Source organism: Salmo salar, chromosome ssa17 (genome assembly GCF_905237065.1).
Source record: "Salmo salar chromosome ssa17, Ssal_v3.1, whole genome shotgun sequence".
Classification (NCBI taxonomy): Eukaryota; Metazoa; Chordata; class Actinopteri; order Salmoniformes; family Salmonidae; genus Salmo; species Salmo salar.
In genome coordinates, this window is record NC_059458.1 from 54,826,306 (window position 1) to 54,849,480 (window position 23,175).

The 23,175-nt window shown below is 40.9% G+C and overlaps 1 protein-coding gene across 1 annotated transcript; it reads right to left on the reverse strand.

The window, feature by feature from the left end:
• Positions 1–282: 282 nt before the first annotated feature.
• Positions 283–14,495, reverse strand: LOC123728097 (L-selectin-like). The gene is made up of 3 exons (XM_045698681.1): positions 14,418–14,495; positions 1,230–1,697; positions 283–984 (listed from the first exon to the last, which is right to left on the reverse strand). The coding sequence occupies exons 1-3, from the start codon at positions 14,446–14,448 to the stop codon at positions 923–925; spliced, it is 561 nt and encodes a 186-aa protein (XP_045554637.1). The 5' UTR covers positions 14,449–14,495; the 3' UTR covers positions 283–922.
• Positions 14,496–23,175: the final 8,680 nt, after the last annotated feature.

Below are 23,175 nucleotides of genomic sequence, written 5' to 3' on the forward strand. Positions count from 1 at the left end.
TCAGTTACACCAGCTCTGTCAGGAGGAATGCGCCAAAATTCACCCAACTTATTGTGGGAAGCTTGTGGAAGGCTACCCGAAACATTTGACCCAAGTTAAACAATTTAAAGGCAATGCTTCCAAATACTAATTGAGTGTATGTAAACTTCTGACCCACTGGGAATGTGATGAAAGAAATAAAAGCTGAAATAAATCATTCTCTCTACTATTATTCTGACCACAACAAAGTGGTGATCCTAACTGACCAAATACAGGGAATTTTTACTAGGATTAAATGTCAGGAATTGTGAAAAACTGAGTTTAAATGTATTTGACTAAGGTGTTTGTAAACTTCTGACTTCAACTGTACATATAATGACTGAGGACTATCATCATTTAATCACCATCATATAATCTATATATTTTGTTCTAAACATTTAAAATATCAGAAATATCATGCAATTGTACTCAAATATTGCTCATATACTGTATATTGATAATATATTATATTGATAATGACCAGGTGTACATTACATTGCATGCTGTAAAACAACATTGGAGAAATTATTTCAATGATCACTTACCTAAATTCAACATGTCAATCAAAACATGTAGAATGGTAGTGATAGACAGTAAGGAAATGTATCACTTTTCACAGATAAAATAGAACATGGACAGACAGTCCTTATCACTCCACTTGTATCCTGCCACAGTTGCCATTGCACCACAGTGGTGGGCCAGAGGCTGTTCAGGCTGTCTGTCCCCCTCCCAGTTATTCCAGTACCCTGTCAGTGGCAGCCCATTGGTCCAGACCCAAAACCCAAAGACACTACTCTGTCTCAGACCCACCCACACGGGACCAGGGACACCAGCACACCTCAGGTTCTGCTCCACGACCCTCTGGTCCTTTTCAGATTCAATACGCAGCAGTCCACGGTACTTATTATTGCAGTGGTTCAGAGCTTGTTCCCAGGTCTTTCTTTCCTCGACGATCTTCATCCAAGTCTGAAGGAGTTCAATTTATAAGGGAAAAATAAAGGTTTCATTTTTACATTTTTAACAGTTTTATAACCTTGCACTGATACATGTCAAATATGCATATTGAACCATCTTACTCTAACTCTATCTTTTCCAAACAATGTTGAAATATTGGCAGAAATAATAAAAAATTATTTGGATAGTAATTTTACCCTTACTATCAATAGCGTAAAGTTATCATGTTGGACTTTTCTATTTGGACTTTCACTCACCGTCATTGCATAATGAATCTCCTTGGTTTTCACTCCCAAGAGCTATCAGACTTCCAGGTGTAATTAATTTTACATAGGGTTGGTCATCTCTTGGGTCCATTGACCAGTTTCTATAGGCAGATCTCCCCCCATCAGACCACTCCCAGTCATCATTCAGCAGGCGGGTCAAGAAAGGAGCACAGTTTGGCTTTGTGTATTCGCCTGTAGGTGGTGACAATGGAGCTTCATCAAAAAGGTTTTCATTGGACAAATTCTGTCTGTGCTCTTTGCGATTGAGACCTATCCAGGCCATAGTGCTGCCGTTAGATCTCATTAACTCTATCAGCTGCTCAGCTTCCTCCTGATTGTATACAGTGATAAGATCAGTATAGTGGTTTCGGCAATAGTTCCGTGCCGCTGTCCAAAATAAATCTTCATGAGTGATATGGAACTGTCTGAGGTGGCTGAGCGCAGCTGTGCGGAAAACACCTGAGGACAGAAACAATTTGATTAAGTTCAATGTTAGCATGACCAACAAAAGAAACATCAATTCTAAGAAGTTTAGGTAACACTTCATTTTAAGGGTTCCATATTACAGTGTAATAACGTGCATTTACAGTAACAACTATTGTAGTTAACTGTAACAGTTCATAGTTAAAGTGTAATAACAGCATGTAACTGGTCGTAATTGCAGTATGTAATTACAGAGGTGTAACAATGAATGCTTGTTACCATGATTGTTACAAATGGCCAGGTTTTCACTAAATTAACCAGCTTAGTGTTTTGCTTCTTCTCAGATTCATACAGTAACAACTGTCACAAAGATTTTTATCCCTCGTGGATGTGCTGGGTGTCTGAGAGATTATAGCCTATGCTCAATAGGCTCTAATTACTTAACATTGAATGTGCACTGTTCAAACTATATCTCCACTCAGTGTTGTTGCGTGTAACATCTGGGTCATTTAACAATAAGGTACAGAAATAAAGTGAAACTTCCAGAAGCTTTAAAATGAGAGCCAGGTTGACAGGATGTGTAATGTACAGTATAAGTACACACAAGTAAGTACCCCTCAATAAACACATTTTAACTAGCTAAATCCTGTGTACATCTAGTAATTACATTGTACTTATGCAGCTATTACATGTACTCTGTAATGTACTAGTGTGCTTATCCTCCCACTTGGATGGTGCTTCCAGAAACTTTAAAATTAGGGCCAGGTTGCCAAGATGGGTAATGTACTCAACTGGATCCTGGACTTCCTGACGGGCCAACCCCAGGTGATGAGGGTAGGAACATCACCTCCATCACGCTGACCCTTAATACAGGGGCCCCACAGGGGTGTGTGCTTAGTCCCCTCCTGTACTCCCTGTTCACCCACGACTGTGTGGCCATGCATGACTCCCAACACCATTATCAAGTTCGCTGACAACACAACAGTGGTAGGCCTGATAACCGCCGAAGATGAGTCAGCCTACAGGGAGTAGGTCAGTGACCTGGCAGTGTGGTGCCGGAGCAACAACCTCTCCCTCAACGTCAGCAAGACCAAGGAGCTGATTGTGGGCTACATGAAACGGGGTCTAGCACACAGACATTGACATGGCGGCAGTGGATTACGTAGACAGCTTCAAGTTCCTCGATATCCAAATCACTAAAGACTTAAAATGGTCCACATGCAGAGTTGTGAAGAAGGCACGACAGTGCATCTTCCCCCTCATGAGGTTGAAAAAGTTTGGCATGGTCCCTCAAATTCTGAAAAGGTTATGCAGCTGTACCATTGAGAGTATATTGACTGTCTGCATCACTGCTTGGTATGGCGATAGCATCTCCCTCGAATGCCTAGCGCTATAGACGTTTGTGTGGACAACCCATTACATCACTTGGGCCGAACTCCCTGCCGTACAAGGACCTCTATATCAAGCGGTGTGAAAGGAAGGGCCGGAACATTTTTACAAATGCCAACCCCCCCCCCAAGCCATGGACCGTTTTTTCTGCTGCCACATGCAAGAGGTACCGGTGCATCAAGTCTGACACCAACAGGCTCTTGAACAGCTTCTATTCCCAAGCAATATGACTGATAAATAGCTAACAAAATAGCTACATGGACTGAGTTTACCTTGTATCTTTATTGACCTTCTAGTTCTACTTCACAGGAGAGGCATTAGAACATAAGCTTTTTTTCTTAACCTCTCTTGGGCAGGTGGGACGTTCGTGTCCCACCCACGGTTCACACTATTCAACAGCCAGTGAAAAATAATTCAAAGTTCTCAAACATATGACTATTTTACACCATTTTAACCTGTTAGGGCTAGGGGGCAGCATTGACACGGCTGGATAAAAAACATACCCGATTTAATCTGGTTACCACTCCTACTCAGTAACTAGAATATGCATATACTTATTACATATGGATAGAAAACACCCTAAATTTTCTAAAACTGTTTGAATGGTGTCTGTGAGTATAACAGAACTCAAATGGCAGGTCAAAACCTGAGAGATTCCTTTACAGGAAGTGGCCTGTCTGACCATTTGTTGAACTTCTTTTCCATCTCTATCATTTACTAAGGATCTCTGCTCTAACGTGACACTTCCCACGTCGTCCATAAGCGCTCAGAGCCCGGGAAAAAACAGAATGTCGTCAAGTGGCCTTTCTCAAGTGGCCGATCAAGAGACACTAGCTTATGCGCGTGACCCCGACCGCCCCGCCTTTGGGATTTTTTCCTCTGTTTGCCGAAAAGGAGATTCCCTGTCGGAATATTATCGCTTTTCTACGAGAAAAATGTCGTAAAAATTGATTTTAACCTGTTGGGTCTAGGGGGCAGCATTTGCACGTCTGGATAAAAAAAAATTTACCCGATTTAATCTGGTTACTAATCCTACCCAGTAACTAGAATATGCATATACTTATTATATATGGATAGAAAACACTCTAAAGTTTCCAAAACTGTTTGAATGGTGTCTGTGAGTATAACAGAACTCATTTGGCAGGCAAAACCCTGAGACATTTTCTGACAGGAAGTGGATACCTGATGTGTTGTATTGACTTTAAACCTATCCCATTGAAAAACACAGGGGTTTAGGAATATTTTGGCACTTCCTATAGCTTCCACTAGATGTCACCAGCCTTTACAAAGTGTTTTGAGTCTTCTGGAGGGAGATCTGACCGAACAAGAGCCATGGAACGATGATGGCCCATTAGACACCTTGCGCGCGAGTTCATCTTGGGTACCCTCGTTCCAATACGTTATAAAAGAGTATGCATTCGTCCACCTTGAATATTATTCATGTTCTGGTTAAAAAAGGCCCTAATGATTTATGCTATACAACGTTTGACATGTTTGAACGAACGGAAATATATTTTTTCCCCCTCGTTCATGACGAGAAGTCCGGCTGGCTTACATCATGTGCTAACGAGACGGAGATTTTTGGACATAAATGATGAGCTTTTTTGAACAAAACTACATTCGTTATGGACCTGTGATACCTGGAAATGACATCTGATGAAGAGAATCAAAGGTAATGGATTATTTACATAGTATTTTCAATTTTAGATCTCCCCAACATGACGTCTAGTCTGCATCGCAACGCGTATTTTTCTGGGCGCAGTGCTCAGATTATTGCAAAGTGTGATTTCCCAGTAAGGTTATTTTTAAATCTGGCAAGTTGATTGCGTTCAAGAGATGTAAATCTATAATTCTTTAAATGACAATATAATATTTTACCAATGTTTTCTAATTTTAATTATTTAATTTGTGATGCTGACTTGACTGCCGGTTATTGGAGGGAAACGATTTCCTCAACATCAATGCCATAGTAAAACGCTGTTTTTGGATATAAATATGAACTTGATAGAACTAAAAATGCATGCATTGTCTAACATAATGTCCTAGGAGTGTCATCTGATGGAGATTGTAAAAGGTTAGTGCATCATTTTAGCTGGTTTTATGGTTTTGGTGACCCTGTCTTTGACTTGACAAAACATTACACACAACTCTTGTAAATGTACTGTCCTAACATACTCTAAATTTATGCTTTCGCCGTAAAACCTTTTTGAAATCGTAAAACGTGGTTAGATTAAGGAGATGTTTATCTTTCAAATGGTGTAAAATAGTTGTATATTTGAAAAATTTGAATTTTGACATTTATTTGGATTCAAATTTGCCGCTCTTGAAATGCACCTGCTGTTGATGGAGTGCACCACGGGTGGCACGCTAGCGTCCCACCTAGCCCCAAGAGGTTAAATGGCTGTAAAATAGTCATATGTTTGAGAAATTGAAGTAATAGGATTTTTAAGGTTTTGAAAATCGCGCCACAGGATAGCCGTGGCTGTTACGTAGGTGGGACGAATTCGTCCCGCCTAGCCTAGAGAGGTTAAAGGTACACTTCTCCTTAATGTAACCACATTGTCTGATTTCAAAAAGGCTTTTACAGCGAAAGCATAAAGTTAGATTATGTTAGGACAGGTACAACACAAGAAAAACCACACCGCCATTTTCCAAGCAGGAGAGGGGTCACAAATACCAGACATTCAGCAAAAATTAAGCACTAACCTTTGACGATCTTCATCAGATGACACTCCTAGGACTCAATGTTAGACAATACATGTATGTTTTGTTCGATAAAGTTCATATTTATATCCAAAAACAGCATTTGAGATTGGCGCGTGATGTTCAGAAAATATTTTGCCTTCAATACTGCCGGTGAATCAGCACAACAATTTACAAAAATGCTCATCATAAATGTTGATAAAATATTAAACTGTTATTCAAAGAATTATAGATAACCATCTTCTTTATGCAACCGCTGTGACAGATTTCAAAAAAGCTTCACGGGGAAAGCACACTTTGTAATAATCTGAGTACGGCACTCAGAAACATACACCAGGCAATACAGATACCCGCCATTTTGGAGTCATCTAAAATCCTAAATAGCATTATAAATATTCACTTACCTTTGATGATCTTCATCAGAAGGCACTTCCAGGAATCCCAGGTCCACAATAAATGTTGTTTTGTTCGATAAAGTCCATAATTTATGTCCAAATACCTCCTTGTTGTTTGCACGTTCAGTAAGCTACTCCAAATGTAGGAAGCGAGCCCAAAATTTGAAAAGTAAAAAAAATGTAATATTTACGTTCGTTGAAACATGTCAAACATTGTATAGCATCAATCTTTAGGGCCATTTTAACATAAAACTTAAATAATATTCCAACCGGACGATTACAATGTCTTGAAAAACGTTTTGGAACACAGATACCTCATCACGTGAATGCGCGCCACAAAACTCATGTCATTTTCTTAGTCACCAACTTCCCGGCCTTCTTGTTCGCTCTCTGTTCACTGCAAAAGCTTGAAACTAGGTTCTAAAGACTGTTGACATCTAGTGGAAGCCTTAGGGTTCATTTTGCCCTTCCTAAGTCACTGTGTGTTAGTTAGTCAATGACTTGAAAAGACTACAAGAACCAGATTTCCCATTTCCTGGTTGGATTTTTCTCAGGTTTTTGCCTGCCATATGAGTTCTGTTATACTCACAGACATCATTCAAACAGTTTTAGAAACTTCAGAGGGGTTTCTATCTGAATCTACTAATAATATGCATATTCTAGTTCCTGGGCCTGAGTAGTAGGCCGTTTAATTTGGATACATTTTCATCCAGCCCTGAAAATACTGCCCCCTACCCAAGAGAGGTTCATCAAAATGCATTTATGGAAAGAAATGCCTTCTGGACATGTGAACTTTTATGTGCCTTAATAACACAGTGTCATGACTGGCCTGTTCGGGTCAGGTTACCGTGGACCACACTTCTACAAGAGACATCTCTCACATCTGCCAGATGGGGAGAGATTGATAGGTATGGAGGTGTTTTTTTTTATGACACCTCACGCCCATTGTAAATCATAAGGCAGCAGACAAAATCCCTTTTTCCTCTCACTGTGGAGGAATGGAATGTATGATGGGCCTATGGAGAACCTTCCTCAGAACAGTAACATGCAATAAATGAACTTTGGGACAATATGTTCCGTCAGCCAAAATTGTAGTAATGATGATAGATGGGATATGAAAATGAATGTCGTTTTTGTTATGTTATTAAAACTTAAATGTCAACATTATAATGAAAACGTAACTTGAAGAGTTTTCACAATATGCACCTGCTGTCTGCATACTGTACGTTGTGTGGAAAATATCCAGATCAAAGGGAATGTTTTTGTAAAGATGAAATGTAAAGTTAGTTGTCTAAATTGGATCTGAGTAAAATCCAGACCTTGCCTCGTAACTAGTTACGCCCAGAGAACTTGCCCTAAAGGCGGAAAGGCCCATTTCTGACCCGAGGGTATAAAACATGTGAGTTAATAATTAACATATCAGACTAGGTGACCACGAGCTGCAGCCAAGGTCCGATTAGTTGTAACCCTAAAACGCAACATGAGTTTGAAGAAGACAAAGGAACGTCTTAATGTATGCTATGGATGAGTAGCCATGTCTAAGAGGGTTCCTCTCCAAGGAATCGTGTGTCTACACTGCTTTTATTCCTACACTGGAGCCCTGAGCTACACGGCTGACCGTACTCAGAAGACCCAATTTCAGAACAAGGGCGAGGAAACAGACCACTAAGAGAAAGGACACTGACATCGTGTGCACAATCAGAGAGTTACACCCGGTAACTACAGAAGTGTCGCCATCAGAGGAGAAGGAGGAACTCGGTCCATGAGGAGATACCCCATCGGAGACCTTCGACATGTAATTACATAATTATATTCTGACCCATAAGAGCGGCAGTTTGGGGCAAGGTTAGGGTTAAACTAAGCATAGTTTACAAATGTACCCAAGTGTGCTTTTCTCTAGTGCACTCTCTCTTTCTCTCTCTTTAATCAATAGCCCAGACAGTGTGTATGTGTATCTTATATTATAATTTTAGCTTGTTATTAAATAAATAATCAACTCAATTGGTGTGGTACGGACTTGTTTAGCGGGACTTGGGTTTGTGTAGATTCCTGAATTATGTGATGTTCAGGATGAGACAGTAAATGAAATTAATTAATTAGTGACTGTTGTAAAATTGATATTCTGATATTCTTTGAGTTCATTTGGAAAATAGAAACTCAATAAAATCAAAAATTCCCATGGTGCCCCAGGTTACTGATTTAATAATTACCTGATTCATTTAATCACGTAACTATAAACAGTTAATCATTCGATGAACAGCAGTCGTCACATTAATCAATCCAACGTGACGACAACAGTATGCCATCTGTAAATAAATAAGATTGTTATTCAATTACGAGCCTAGTTGGTTTAGCCATGGAAAACGACAGGAACCTTACCTCTAGCCATGATTGGCTGAGACAATGGGTGTGCTGGACATGCCGAGAGATGAGTTTGGACTGGTCTGCCAAGTAGACCGCTTCTGTCTATAACATAAGCTCGTCAGTATGTGTAGGTAATCTTTTCTAATGTGGCTTTTTTTGAAAATATCACAAAGTACAGTGGTTCACAAACTTTTTATAGTTCCGTACCTCTTCAAATATTCAACCTCCAGCTGCATACCCCCTCTAGCACCAGAGTCAGCGCACTCTCAAATTTTGTTTTTGCCATCATTGTAAGCCTGCCACACACACACTTTACGATACAATTATTAAACATAAGAATGAGTGTGAGTTCTTGTCACAACCCGGCTCATGGGAAGTGACAAAGAGCTCTTATAGGACCAGGGCACCAATAATAATAATCAATAATTTTTCTCTTTATTTCACCATATTACATATAAAACCTTATTTGTTCATCGAAAATCATGAATAACTCACAACAGGTTAATGAGAAGGGTGTGCTTGAAAGGATGCACATAACTCTGCAATGTTGGGTTGCATTGGAGAGTCTCAGTCTTAAATCATTTTCCACACACAGTATGGGCCTGTATTTAGTTTTCATGCTGGTGAGGGCCTGAGAATCCACTCTCACATAGGTACGTGGTTGCAAAGGTCATCAGTGTCTTAACCTGTTGGGGCTAGGGGGCAGTATTTTCACGGCTGGATAAAAAAACGTACCCGATTTAATCTGGTTACTAATCCTACCCAGTAACTAGAATATGCATATACTTATTATATATGGATAGAAAACACTCTAAAGTTTCTAAAACTGTTTGAATGGTGTCTGTGAGTATAACAGAACTCATTTGGCAGGCAAAACCCTGAGACATTTTCTGACAGGAAGTGGATACCTGATGTGTTGAATTACCTTTAAGCCTATGCCATTGAAACACACAGGGGTTGATTAATGTTTTGGCACTTCCTATTGCTTCCACTAGATGTCACCAGCCTTTACAAAGTGTTTTGAGTCTTTTACTGTGAGATCTGACCGAACAAGAGCCATGGAACGGTGATGGCCGATTAGACTCTGGCGCACGAGTTCATGTTGGGTACCCTCGTTCCAATACGTTATAAAAGAGAATGCATTCGTCCACCTTGAATATTATTCATGTTCTGGTTAAAAAAGGCACTAATGATTTATGCTATACGTTTGACATGTTTGAACGAACGTAAATATATTTTTTCCCCTCGTTCATGACGAGAAGTCCGGCTGGCTTAGATCATGTGCTAACAACTCGGAGCTTTTTGGATATAAATGATGAGCTTTTTTGAACAAAACTACAAATACTTATTTCCCTCATTAAAATGCAAATCAATTTATAACATTTTTGACATGCGTTTTTCTGGATATTTTTGTTGTTATTCTGTCTTTCACTGTTCAAATAAACCTACCATTAAAATTATAGACTGATCCTTTTTTATCAGTGGCAAATGTACAAAATCAGCAGGGGATCAAATACTTTTTTCCCCCACTGTATCTACATTGACGGGACAGTAATGGAGAGGGTGGAAAGTTTTAAGTTCCTCGGCGTACACATCACGGACAAACTGAAATGTTCCACCCACACAGACAGCGTGGTGAAGAAGGCGCAGCATCGCCTCTTCAACCTCAGGAGGCTGAAGAAATTCGGCTCGTCACCAAAAACACTCACAAACTTTTACAGATGCACAATCGAGAGCATCCTGTTGGGCTGTATCACCGCCTGGTACGGCAACTGCTCCGCCCACAACCGTAAGGCTCTCCAGAGGGTAGGGAGGTCTGTTCAATGCATCACCCGGTGCAAACTACCTGCCCTCCAGGACATCTACACTACCTGATGTCACAGGAAGGCCAAAAAGATCATCAAGGACAACAACCACCCGAGCCACTGCCTGTTCACCCCGCTATCATCCAGAAGGCGAGGTCAGTACAAGTGCATCAAAGCGGGGACCGAGAGACTGAAAAACAGCTTCTATCTCAAGGCCATCAGACTGTTAAACAGCCATCACTAACACTGAGTGGCTGCTGCCAACATACTGACTCAACTCTAGCCACTTTAATAATGGAAAAATATATGTAATCAATGTATCACTAGCCACGTTATATAATGTTGACATACCCTACATTACTCATCATATGTATATACTGTACGCAGTACCATCGACTGCATCTTACCATCTTGATGTAATTAAATGTATCACTAGCCACTTTAAACAATGCCATTTTATATGTTTTCATACCCTACATTACTCATCTCATATGAATATACTGTACTCTATACCATCTACTGCATCTTGCCTATGCCATTCGGGCATCACTCATTCATATATTTTTATGTACATATTCGTATTCATTCCTTTACACTTCTGTGTATAAGGTAGTTGTTGTGAAATTGTTAGGTTATATTACTTGTTAGATATTACTGCACTGTCGGAACTAAAAGCACAAGCATTTCAATACACTCGCATTAACATCTGCTAACCATTTGTATGTGACAATTTTTTTATTTTTTTATTTTTTTGGGGGGGGGTTCAGAGCTGGTCATGGGTGCACCCCAGCCACACTCAAGGTCCTAAACGATATCATAACTGCCATCGATGCAGACAATACTGTGCAGCTGTATTCATCGACCTGGCCAAGGCTTTCGATTCTGTCAATCACCACATTCTTATCGGCAGACTAAACAGCCTTGGTTTCACAAATGACAGCCTCGCATGGTTCACCAACTACTCCTCTGACAGAGTTCAGTGTGTCAAATCGGAGGGCCTGTTGTCCGGACCTCGGGAAGTCTCTATGGGGGTACCACAGGGTTCAATTCTCAGGCCGACTCTCTTCTCTGTATACATCAATGATGTCGCTCTTGCTGCTGGTGAGTCTCTGATCCACCTCTACGCAGACGACACCATTCTGTATACTTCTGGCCCTTCTTTGGACACTGTGTTAACTAACCTCCAGACGAGCTTCAATGCCATACAACTCTCATTCCGTGGCCTCCAACTGCTCTTAAATGCTAGTAAAACTAAATGCATGCTCTTCAACCGATCGCTGCCCACACCTGCCCGCCCACCCAGCATCACTACTCTGGACAGTTCTGACTTAGAATATGTGGACAACTACAAATACCTAGGTGTCTGGTTAGATTGTAAAGATTGATGAGTTTCTTACATGACTGGCCTATCTGGGTGATGCTTTTTCTCACCTGAATGATCTGAATCTAGGATTACAGGGACTCTTCGCAACTATATTCAATGTGTGGGACAAAATTGAGGCTATGATTAAGAAGTTGGAGCTCTTCTCTGTCTGAATTAACAAGGACAACACACAGGTCTTTCCATCATTGTATGATTTTTTGTGTGCAAATTAACTCAAGCTTACGGACAATGTCAAATGTGATATAGCGAAGCACCTGAGTGAGTTGGGTGCACAATTACACAGGTACTTTCCCGAAACGTATGACACAAACAACTGGATTCGTTATCCCTTTCATGCCTTTCCTCCAGTCCACTTACCGATATCTGAACAAGAGAGACTCATCGAAATTGCAACAAGGGGTTCTGTGAAAATTTTATTTAATCAGAAGCCACTGACAGATTTCTGGATGGGCTGCGCTCAGAGTATCCTGCCTTGGAAAATCGCACTGTTAAGTATTTCTATTTTCCTGAGAACTGGAATACCTCAACTGAAGCTAGCTAGCTAACTAGCTACCAGCTATCAGCCATCAGTCAGCTAACCACTGCTAGTGGTCATCAGCTAACCTTTACCTCGGAAAGCTCTCGCCAGTTCGTATAACGCATTTCAAACCAGAGCATACCGTACCTATTTTTCTCTCCATATCCCCGGATACCTACCGCAAACTTTGAACCTTTTCATCTGGATTATCACAGCTAGCTAACTGCAACCCAGGTTGACCACTCCTGGCTAACGTTTCCGTCCCGGAGCAAGCACCAATTAGCCTGGAGCTAGCCCATGCTAGGCCCATCTCCCGGCTAGAGCTCCTGGGCTACTCCTGAAGCACACTCCTGGGCTACAAAATCCGGACGCCTTCTTCTGCCGGTACGGGACATGGAACCCCGCCGATCCTTCACGACTGGAATACCGACATAATCTGCCCGAGGATTCCAACAGGCCCCTCAGGCGTGATGCCCCCTGAAGGCCCATTTTGCTAACCGCGGCCTGCTAGCTATCTAGAGCATATTGGACTGTTAGCTGATCCATCGGCCAGTTTCATGGACCACTAATCCACGACTGGTCTATCTACGTCACCGCACGATGAGGCAGAAACAGACTTTCCCCCATCGCGACGTCCCTCTAAGGCCCTTCTGCTAGCTTGCTAGCCCCGGCCTGCTAACTGCTAGCCTGCTAGCCCCGGCCTGCTAACTGTCTGAATCACCGTGTCCCCAGCCAGCCCAACCATTCACTGGACCAATACGATCACTTGGCTACGCATGCCTCTCCCTAATATCAATATGCCTTGTTCATTACTATCCTGGCTAGTGATTACTGTCTTATTTCACTGTAGAGCCTCTAGCCCTGCTCAATATGCCTTAACCAACCATGTTGTTCCACCTCCCACATATGCGATGACATCACCTGGTTTAAACGTCTCTAGAGGCTATATCTCTTATCATTACTCAATGCCTAGGTTCACCGCCAATGTACTCTCTTCCTACCATACCTTTGGCTGTACACTATGCCTTGAATCTATGCTATCGTGCCCAGAAACCTGCTCCTTTTACTCTCTGTTCCGAACGTGCTAGACGGCCAGTTCTTATTGCCTTTAGCCGTATCCTTATCCTACTTCTCCTCTATTCCTCTGGTGATGTAGAGGTTAAGAAAAAAAAACAGATCCACACCACATTGGGTGAGGCAGGTTGCAGGAGAGTATTTCGAATTTGAGGTTTAAGAAAAATATAAAAAAGAATGCGAGGAAAAAGCTATAAAAGATATATACATGGGACAAGACAAGACAAAGACAAAGACATCTGACTGCTACACCATCTTGGAATATGGGTGTGTTGTTCCTATCTATTGTTTTTACTAGCAAAGAAATGTTCATTTAGGTTGGGGGTGAATTGCTGCTTGAATTTAGTTAAAAGGGCAATGACTTCGCTTATATTTTGAGAACGTGTTAGCAAGCTCTTGTGTGTGTATGGTAGATAAGCTGGCATTCCATAGAAAAGATGTGTTGGGTGTAACCGAGATAGAGATAGAGAGACCCTTATTGTTCGTAATCAGATAGCTTGGAGGAGTAGAACAAAACCCCTTATTGTTCCTAATCAGATTAATAATAAACACCATTAATAATTGCATAATTGTGCAGGTTAGACACATGTTCATTATGGTCATACTGAGTGGTGATGCAAGGCTCGCTACCTTGACTAGATCCTCCAGAGACGCAAAGGTCCTGTTGCATTTATTCACATAATAATAAAGTCAGATTAATAATTTCTACATAAGCGTTGATTTTCACCAAACTACACTCAATTCAATCAGAATGAATGAAATTCATTGAGAGGAGGGGAATGTATTTCACATTATTTTACTGGAATTATAAGAGATTGGTGCAAAAAGGATGGCTGAACTGTACAGTAAACTTTTCAGTAATGTACTGTTAAAACAAAGTTTCTTTGGAATTTACGGAAACATACTGTACTTTTTTTTACAGTAATTTACAGGAAATTGGCTGCCAGTAAGTTACCGTAAAAACAGTGTACCACTCAAAATACAGCAATTTTCCCACAATGCACCATCATTTACAGTATGCTGCAGTAAAACATTTCATAGTTTTTTTTACTGTTGGCAATACCTAAAATTCCCAAATAAATGTGTTTTCCGTTACAGTTTACAGTAGGTTGAGTGAATCCTTACCGGCACACAGTAGGAGCAGGAGAGGTGTCATGTCTATGGTGACAGCAGGGTCAGGAGAGACAGCGGAGAAGTGATAGGATGCTGTCATGTATGAGGATATGTGTAAAGTGTATGAGTTTAAGTTTTCACACTTTGACCATTAGTATTTTCAATCAAGAAATCAAGATCAGAACACTGTAACACATTGAAAGTTCCAAATTCCAATTCCCCAAAATCTCCTTCTCCACTTTATCAACAGAACAATTATATTAGAGCAATACTACAATGGGTCAAACAAATTCCAAATCTAGCTGTATCTAGGAAACTGACTATAGTGTTGCATGAGTTACATACATTTAGTAACCTCATAAACTGTTACAGTGTTATCATTATCTCAGATAAATTGTTGTTATGTCTCTCTTACCTGCTGAGGGCTGTGTAGAGTATGATACGGTCTTGGCTGTGTAAAGTATGACTGTCTCTGGCCTGTGTAGAATGAAGGGGTTTGATCCTTGTGAATGGAGGAGTCTAATGATAACTTGGATATTTAGAAAGTTGGAATAGTATTCTTGTTTTGCCTACCTATAAACATAAAATGTAAATCCTGGAGAAAGCGATGACACATGCTGTACATGGGCAAAACATTGTGACACTGGTAGGCAAAACAGTTGGTAACCACAGATGGCACGAAGCCTATTTCCTTAATTTCCCACCCCCCTCACCTCTCAACGAGACTGAAGGTCAGTAGTGTATCTACATATGTAGGATTTTAATTTGAGCCAGTTTAAAATACTCCTGCACCAATAAGAAATGTGAATTATTATGTGAATGAATGGACATTTTTGTAGGGGTTGATATACACTGCTCAAAAAAATAAAGGGATCAATTAAACAACACAATGTAACTCCAAGTCAATCACACTTCTGTGAAATCTAACTGTCCACTTAGGAAGCAACACTGACTGACAATACATTTCACATGCTGTTGTGCAAATGGAATAGACAACAGGTGGAAATTATAGGCAATTAGCAAGACACCCCCAATAAAGGAGTGGTTCTGCAGGTGGGGACCACAGACCACTTCTCAGTTCCTATGCTTCCTGGCTGATGTTTTGGTCACTTTTGAATGCTGGCGGTGCTTTCACTCTAGTGGTAGCATGAGACGGAGTCTACGACCCACACAAGTGGCTCAGGTAGTGCAGCTCATCCAGGATGGCACATCAATGCGAGTTGTGGCAAGAAGGTTTGCTGTGTCTGTCAGCGTAGTGTCCAGAGCATGGAGGCGCTACCAGGAGACAGGCCAGTACATCAGGAGACGTGGAGGAGGCCGTAGGAGGGCAACAACCCAGCAGCAGGACTGCTACCTCCGCCTTTGTGCAAGGAGGAGCAGGAGGAGCACTGCCAGAGCCCTGCAAAATGACCTCCAGCAGGCCACAAATGTGCATGTGTCTGCTCAAACGGTCAGAAACAGACTCCATGAGGGTGGTATGAGGGCCCGACGTCCACAGGTGGGGGTTGTGCTTACAGCCCAACACCGTGCAGGACGTTTGGCATTTGCCAGAGAACACCAAGATTGGCAAATTCGCCACTGGCGCCCTGTGCTCTTCACAGATGAAAGCAGGTTCACACTGAGCACATGTGACAGACGTGACAGAGTCTGGAGACGCCGTGGAGAACGTTCTGCTGCCTGCAACATCCTCCTGCATGACCGGTTTGGCGGTGGGTCAGTCATGGTGTGGCATTTCTTTGGGGGGCCGCACAGCCCTCCATGTGCTCGCCAGAGGTAGCCTGAGGTACCGAGATGAGGTACCGAGATGAGATCCTCAGACTCCTTGTGAGACCATATGCTGGTGCGGTTGGCCCTGGGTTCCTCCTAATGCAAGACAATGCTAGACCTCATGTGGCTGGAGTGTGTCAGCAGTTCCTGCAAGAGGAAGGCATTGATGCTATGGACTGGCCCGCCCGTTCCCCAGACCTGAATCCAATTGAGCACATTTGAGACATCATGTCTCGCTCCATCCACCAACGTCACGTTGCACCACAGACTGTCCAAGAGTTGGCGGATGCTTTAGTCCAGGTCTGGGAGGAGATCCCTCAGGAGACCATCCGCCACCTCATCAGGAGCATGCCCAGGCGTTGTAGGGAGGTCATACAGGCACGTGGAGGCCACACACACTACTGAGCCTCATTTTGACTTGTTTTAAGGACATTACATCAAAGTTGGATCAGCCTGTAGTGTGGTTTTCCACTTTAATTTTGAGTGTGACTCCAAATCCAGACCTCCATGGGTAGATAAATTGGATTTCCATTGATTATTTTTTGTGTGATTTTGTTGTCAGCACATTCAACTATGTAAAGAAAAAAGTATTTAATAAGATTATTTTATTCATTCAGATCTAGGATGTGTTGTTTAAGTGTTCCCTTGATTTTTTTGGAGCAGTATATTTTTTTGTAAGGGAAATTAAGTTTGACATTTTAAAGTGGAAATTTCAAACTTCAGAATACACTACAAGTTTAACCGCATTGAAGGGAGGTTTTCCTGCAACAGGTTGGTTCCAATTAAGACCCTACATCTGTAATATAGAAAATGAGGTTGGCTTCGTACACACTCAGGTCATACAACTGATGTACAACACATTTGGCAGAATGGATGTGATACAAGGGATATGTTTGTGATACAACTGAGAATTTGTCTGCACAAAAATTACTACACAACCATTGTGTGATGTCTGTGCGACTGTTGTGTAAATATTTTGGTGCAGACAAACTATCTGTTGGATCAAAACAGTTAGGGCAAATGTCTTGTACATCAGTTGTACAAAAGTAGTGTGTATGGGATCAGAGATGGGTACTAGAAACCATTTTGAATAAACTACCTACTAATTAGGTACATTTAATATATTGTTGTGTGGTTTCATTTTAAAAAGTGTTCCTGGTGAAGCTAAAGCTAACATACACAATCTTAATGTCATTTTCTGCTGATCACACATTGGAAGGTCATTGATATTATGGACATACAGTGCCTTCAGAAAGTATTCACACCCTTTGACTTTTTCCACATTTTCTTGTATTACAGCCTAAATGTAAAATGCATTAAATTCAGATTTTGTGTTACTGGCCTACACACAATTCCACATAATGTCAAAGTGGAATTTTGTTATTACAAATTAATTACAAATGAAAAGATGAAATGTCTTAAGTCAAAAAGTATTCAAGCCCTTTGTCATGGCAAGCCTAAATAAGTTCCGTAGTAAACATTTTCTTAACAAGTCACATAATAAGTTGCATGGACTCACTCTGTGTGCAATCATGTTTTTTGAATGACTACCTCATCTCTTTACCCCACACATACACTTGTCTGTAAGGTCCCTCAGTCAAGCAGTGAACACAGATTCAGCCACAAAGACCAGGGAGGTTTTCCAATACCTCACAAAGAAGGGCACCTATTGGTAGATTGCTAAAAAATAAAAAATAAACAGACATTGAATATCCCTTTGAGAATGGTGAAGTCATTACAGTTTTTTCTGATTGCTCAGGCACTATCTTTGAAACTATAGGCTATTTTTGCAAAACTCTACACACTAACCACAAAACCTTATACCAAACCAGCAAAACATTATACATCTCTTGCGAAAGCAAATAATTCTTGCAAAACTTTTCAAACTTAAAAAAAAAAAAGTTTTTGCGTCAATACAGTACACACAAATCATAATTTGAATAAGCACACGAAACACCAACTACGCACTGATAGTATAAATTAAAAACACTTTTGCTTTTTCTGTGTGCAGGGCATAGCAGTTTGCAATAAAGTTTTGTCATACGTGTCGTAAACACAAATACACACAGATATCCAAATGTGTAAAGTATGGATGTGTATTCCGAACATAACACACTATCAATACAAATGACAGGTACATTTTTTTTTTTTCTCAAAATGTTCTAACACTCCACAAACAACAAAAGCGAAGTAGAAGAAAACAAAAACATTTATGCTAAAAAAAGATAGAACATAATTATTTTGGGCTACTCTCGCCTTCTTTGTGGGTCTGGCCATAAGACTTCATCCACATCACATGCAATGTTATCTTGAGTTAGGCAGCGTGGAAAGTATTGCCTGGAGTGCCGTATCCAGGCCTGGCATGACCCCTGATCGACGTCTCTACAAGCCTCCTCCATTGCCTGTAGAAGGGGTATGCGTTGGTGGGGCTGGCGATCATACACCTTCCAACGCCATGCAGAGAATAATTCTTCAATAGGATTCAAGAACGGAGAGTATGGGGGAGATTGAATGCGATGAAAAGTGGGTGACCTGTGAACCAATTGTGGATCACAGCAGCCCGGTGGAAGCTAACATTGTCCCAGATGATAACGTACCTGGGCTGCTCTGGCCCCTGGTCATTACGGATTAGTCTGTTGTGGAGGGTGTCTAGAAATGTGATAATGTGTGCAGTGTTGTATGGGCCTAGGATTGCATGATGGTGAAGGACGCCGTTTTGACTAATAGTCACACACATTGTTATGTTGCCACCACGTTGTCCCGGGACGTTGATGATGGCACGGTGTCCGACGATGGCACGGTGCCGCGGACCCTTGTTTTTGGAAGGTTGAAACCTGCCTCGTCCACATATATTAGCTGATGATGCACTGCATCTGTTTCTAGCTCTATGACTCTGTGAAAGAGACAAGACAAAACAATGTAGCACAGTAGGAAAAGACAGGGATCAGTCAACATGATGTAGCACCATACACTTCCAGATCCAGTACCAATGATAGGATAGTATAGCTTACCTGCACATATTCATATCTCAGTTGTTTTACAAGGTCTGAGTTTCTTTCAAAAGGGACTCTGTACAGCTGCTTCATCCTAATTCTATTGCGTTTCAGTAGATGAGACAGTGCAGAGATTCACTCTGTTGACGTTTTGGAATATGGTGTTATCTGCCATTATGTGGTCCTGCAGTTCTCTGAGTCTGATGCAGTTATTTGCAATGATCAAATCTACAATGTGGGTCTCCTGCTCTGGGGTGAACAGTCGACCTCTTCCACCAGATACTGGTTTTCTTGCAGTTCTGTAAAAACATTTGAATGGTTTTAGTGATAGATCCTTCTCATTATGAAAGTACAGTACATATTACTGTACCAGTAAGACTACAGCACTTACAATTACTTACCGGTTCTCATTTCGAAACATCCGGATGATACCTGCAACAGTATAGCGGCTCAGATTTGGTTGAACCCGTTGCCAAGCCTCCCTCATGCTCATCCAATGGTTGACACAGTCAATCACAGTCGCTTCGATTTCATCAGTTATTGTGTTCCTGACTCCCATTCCTCTTCCCCGTCCTCTCCTTCTCCCCTGTCCTACTTCACCTCTTCCTTCTCCTCCTCCTCCTCCTCCTTCACCTCCTCGTCCTCCTCCAGTTCTCACCCCTCTTACTCTCTGTCTAATATCGGCCTCCATTGTTGTCCAAACCAAATGTTTACCTGTGGCCTATTTATAGTGCTCAAGCTCTGATTTGTAAGTGAACTCATTATCTAAAAGTGTTTTCACATGTCAATGTGGAAAGGCAATTGGTGAAATAGTGTAGCAATGTAGAGACCAATGTTTACAGTTTTGCTAGAAGTGTGTTATTAAATTGGAAACTGAGTGTAAAGCAGAGAACATGCATTCAGTTTGACACACTTGGTAAATGCATTGGCTACAAGTGTTAATGGTTTCAGAGATAGTGCTTCAAGAATCACTGTTAGTGTTTAAGCATTCAGAAAAAACTGTAATCTCTTGGAATGTTGAAATATTGAGTGAACTAATTAAAGACCATTTGGATTGCAATTTCACCCATATTATGACTACCATAAAGTTATCCTGTATCCGACTTTTCTATTTGAACTTTCACTCACCCTCATAGCATAATGAATCTCCTTGTTTTGCACTCAAGTGCTATCAGTCTTCCAGTAACCAGTCTCTATATGGAGATCTCCCTCCATCAGACCACTCCCAGTCATCATACAGAAAACCGATCCAGAAATTAGTGGTGGTGATCATGCCTCCCTTCTTCACAGCCTCCTTTTGTCCATTGTTCCTGATGCTGACCAGGTCAGTTTACTTCTCTCTGCAGTAACTCTGAGCCTCATACCACACTCTAAAAAATGCTGGGTTTAAAACAGCATAATTAGGGTAAATATTGGACAGAACACACATTGGTTATTTTGACCCATTCAGTTGGGTCTCTTAGTTGGGTTGTTGGGGTATTAATGCTGGGTTATTGAGCTATGACCCACCGGGTCAGATCAGAAGACTGGAGTTGTGGCTTGGTGGAGGCTTGGCTTTCAATTAGATATTTTTGGCCACCCATGAGAGTAAAGTTAATTCCGGTTCATGTTATGTTGTATTGTCATCACATGTTCAAGTTTAGCACTGACACTTCTGTGTCTTTTGTCAGACTTACATAAGAGTGTAGTGTCTGTGACTATCATTAAATGTGAAGACTGTTATTTTATCAAATCAATTCTCTATCTGCAATTAGCAGATATTACGCTAGCGTCCCACCTGGCCTACATCCGGTGAAATTGCAGAGCGCCAAATTCAAAAACAGAAATGCTCATAATAAAAATTTATAAAACATACAAGTGTTATACATCAGCTTAAAGATTAACTTTTTGTTAATCCAGCTGCTGTGTCAGATTTCAAAAAGGCTTTACGGCGAAAGCATACAATGCGATTATCTGAGGACAGTGCCCAGCACACAAAAGCATACAGGCATTTTCCTGTATAGCGATAAAATGAATCACTTACCATTGATGATCTTCATATGTTTGCACTCACAAGACTCCATGTTACACAATAAATGTTTGTTTTGTTCGATAAAGTCCCTCTTTATGTCCAAAAACCTCCGTTTTGTTGGCGCATTTTGTTCAGTAATCCATTGGCTCAAAATGCGGTCACAACAGGCAGACGAAAAATCCAAATAGTACCTGTAAAGTTCATAGAAACATGTCAAAAGATGTTTATAATCAATCCTCAGGTTGTATTTACTGTAAATAATCAATAATATTTCAACCGGACAATAGCGTTTTCATTAGAAAGGAAAAAGAACGAACGGCGCACTCTTGGTTGCGCATATCAAACTGCTCTGGGACTTTCCACTCTCCACTCACTCAAAGTGGTCATTCTCCCTCATTTTTCAGAATAAAAGCCTGAAACAATGTCTAAAGACTGTTGACATCTAGTGGAAGCCATAGTGAATGTAATCTGGGTCATATCCCTTTATATGGTGGATAGGCTTTCAATGGAAAAACACCCATTTCAAAATAATGGCACTTCCTGGATGGATTTTCCTCAGGTTTCCGCCTGCCATATCAGTTCTGTTATACTCACAGACATCATGTTAACAGTTTTGGAAACTTTAGAGTGTTTTCTATCTAAATCTACCAATTATATGCATATTCTAGCTTCTGGGCCTGAGTAACACGCAGTTTACTTTGGGCACGCTTTTCATCCGGATGTCAAAATACTGCCCCCTACCCTAGAGAGGTTTTAAACTAATTATGTAAACTTTAATTAACCAGGAAGTCAGGGCACCACGGGAAAAATGTTTATAGAGTCTATTTCCCGAATTGACTACTCAGATATTTTCACATCTTATCGATTAGTCTTCTATTAACCTCTCTGGGCTAGGCGGGACGAATTCGTCCCACCTACGTAACAGCCAGTGTAATCCAGTGGCGCGATTTTCAATTACCTTAAAAATCCTATTACTTCAATATGACTATTTTACAGCTATTTAACCTCTTACATCTAGACGTTCCGCTAGCGGAACACCTGCTCCAATATCCAATGATAGGCGTGGCGCGAATTACAAATTCCTCAAAAATACAAAAACTTCAATTTTTCAAACATATGACTATTTCACAGCATTTTAAAGACAAGACTCTCCTTTATCTAACCACACTGTCCGATTTCAAAAAGGCTTTACAACGAAAGCAAAACATTAGATTATGTCAGCAGAGTACCCAGCCAGAAATAATCAGACACCCATTTTTCAAGCTAGCATATAATGTCACAAAAACCCAGAAGACAGCTAAATGCAGCACTAACCTTTGATGATCTTCATCAGATGACAACCCTAGGACATTATGTTATACAATACATGTGTGTTTTGTTCAATCAAGTTCATATTTATATCAAAAAACAGCTTTTTACATTAGCATGTGACGTTCAGAACTAGCATACCCCCTGCAAACTTCCGGGGAATTTGCGAACAATTTACTAAATTACTCGCGATAAATGTTCACAAAAAGCATATCAATTATATTAATAATTATCAATACAGAACTCCTCTATGCACTCGATATGTCCGATTTTAAAATAGATTTTTGGTGAAAGCACATTTTGCAATATTCTAAGTACATAGCCCAGCCATCACGGGCTAGCTATTTAGACACCCGGCAAGTTTAGCACTCACCAATATCAGATTTACTATTACAAAAGTTTGATTACCTTTTGTTGTCTTCGTCAGAATGCACTCCCAGGACTGCTACTTCAATAACAAATGTTGGTTTGGTCCAAAATAATCCATCGTTATATCCGAATAGCGACGTTTTGTTCGTGCGTCCCAGACACTATCCGAAATGGTAAATCAGGGTCGTGCGCATGGCGCAATTCGTGACAAAAAAAATCTAAATATTCCATTACCGTACTTCCAAGCATGTCAACCGCTGTTTAAAATCAATTTTTATGCCCTTTTTCTCGTAAAAAAGCGATAATATTCCGACCGGGAATG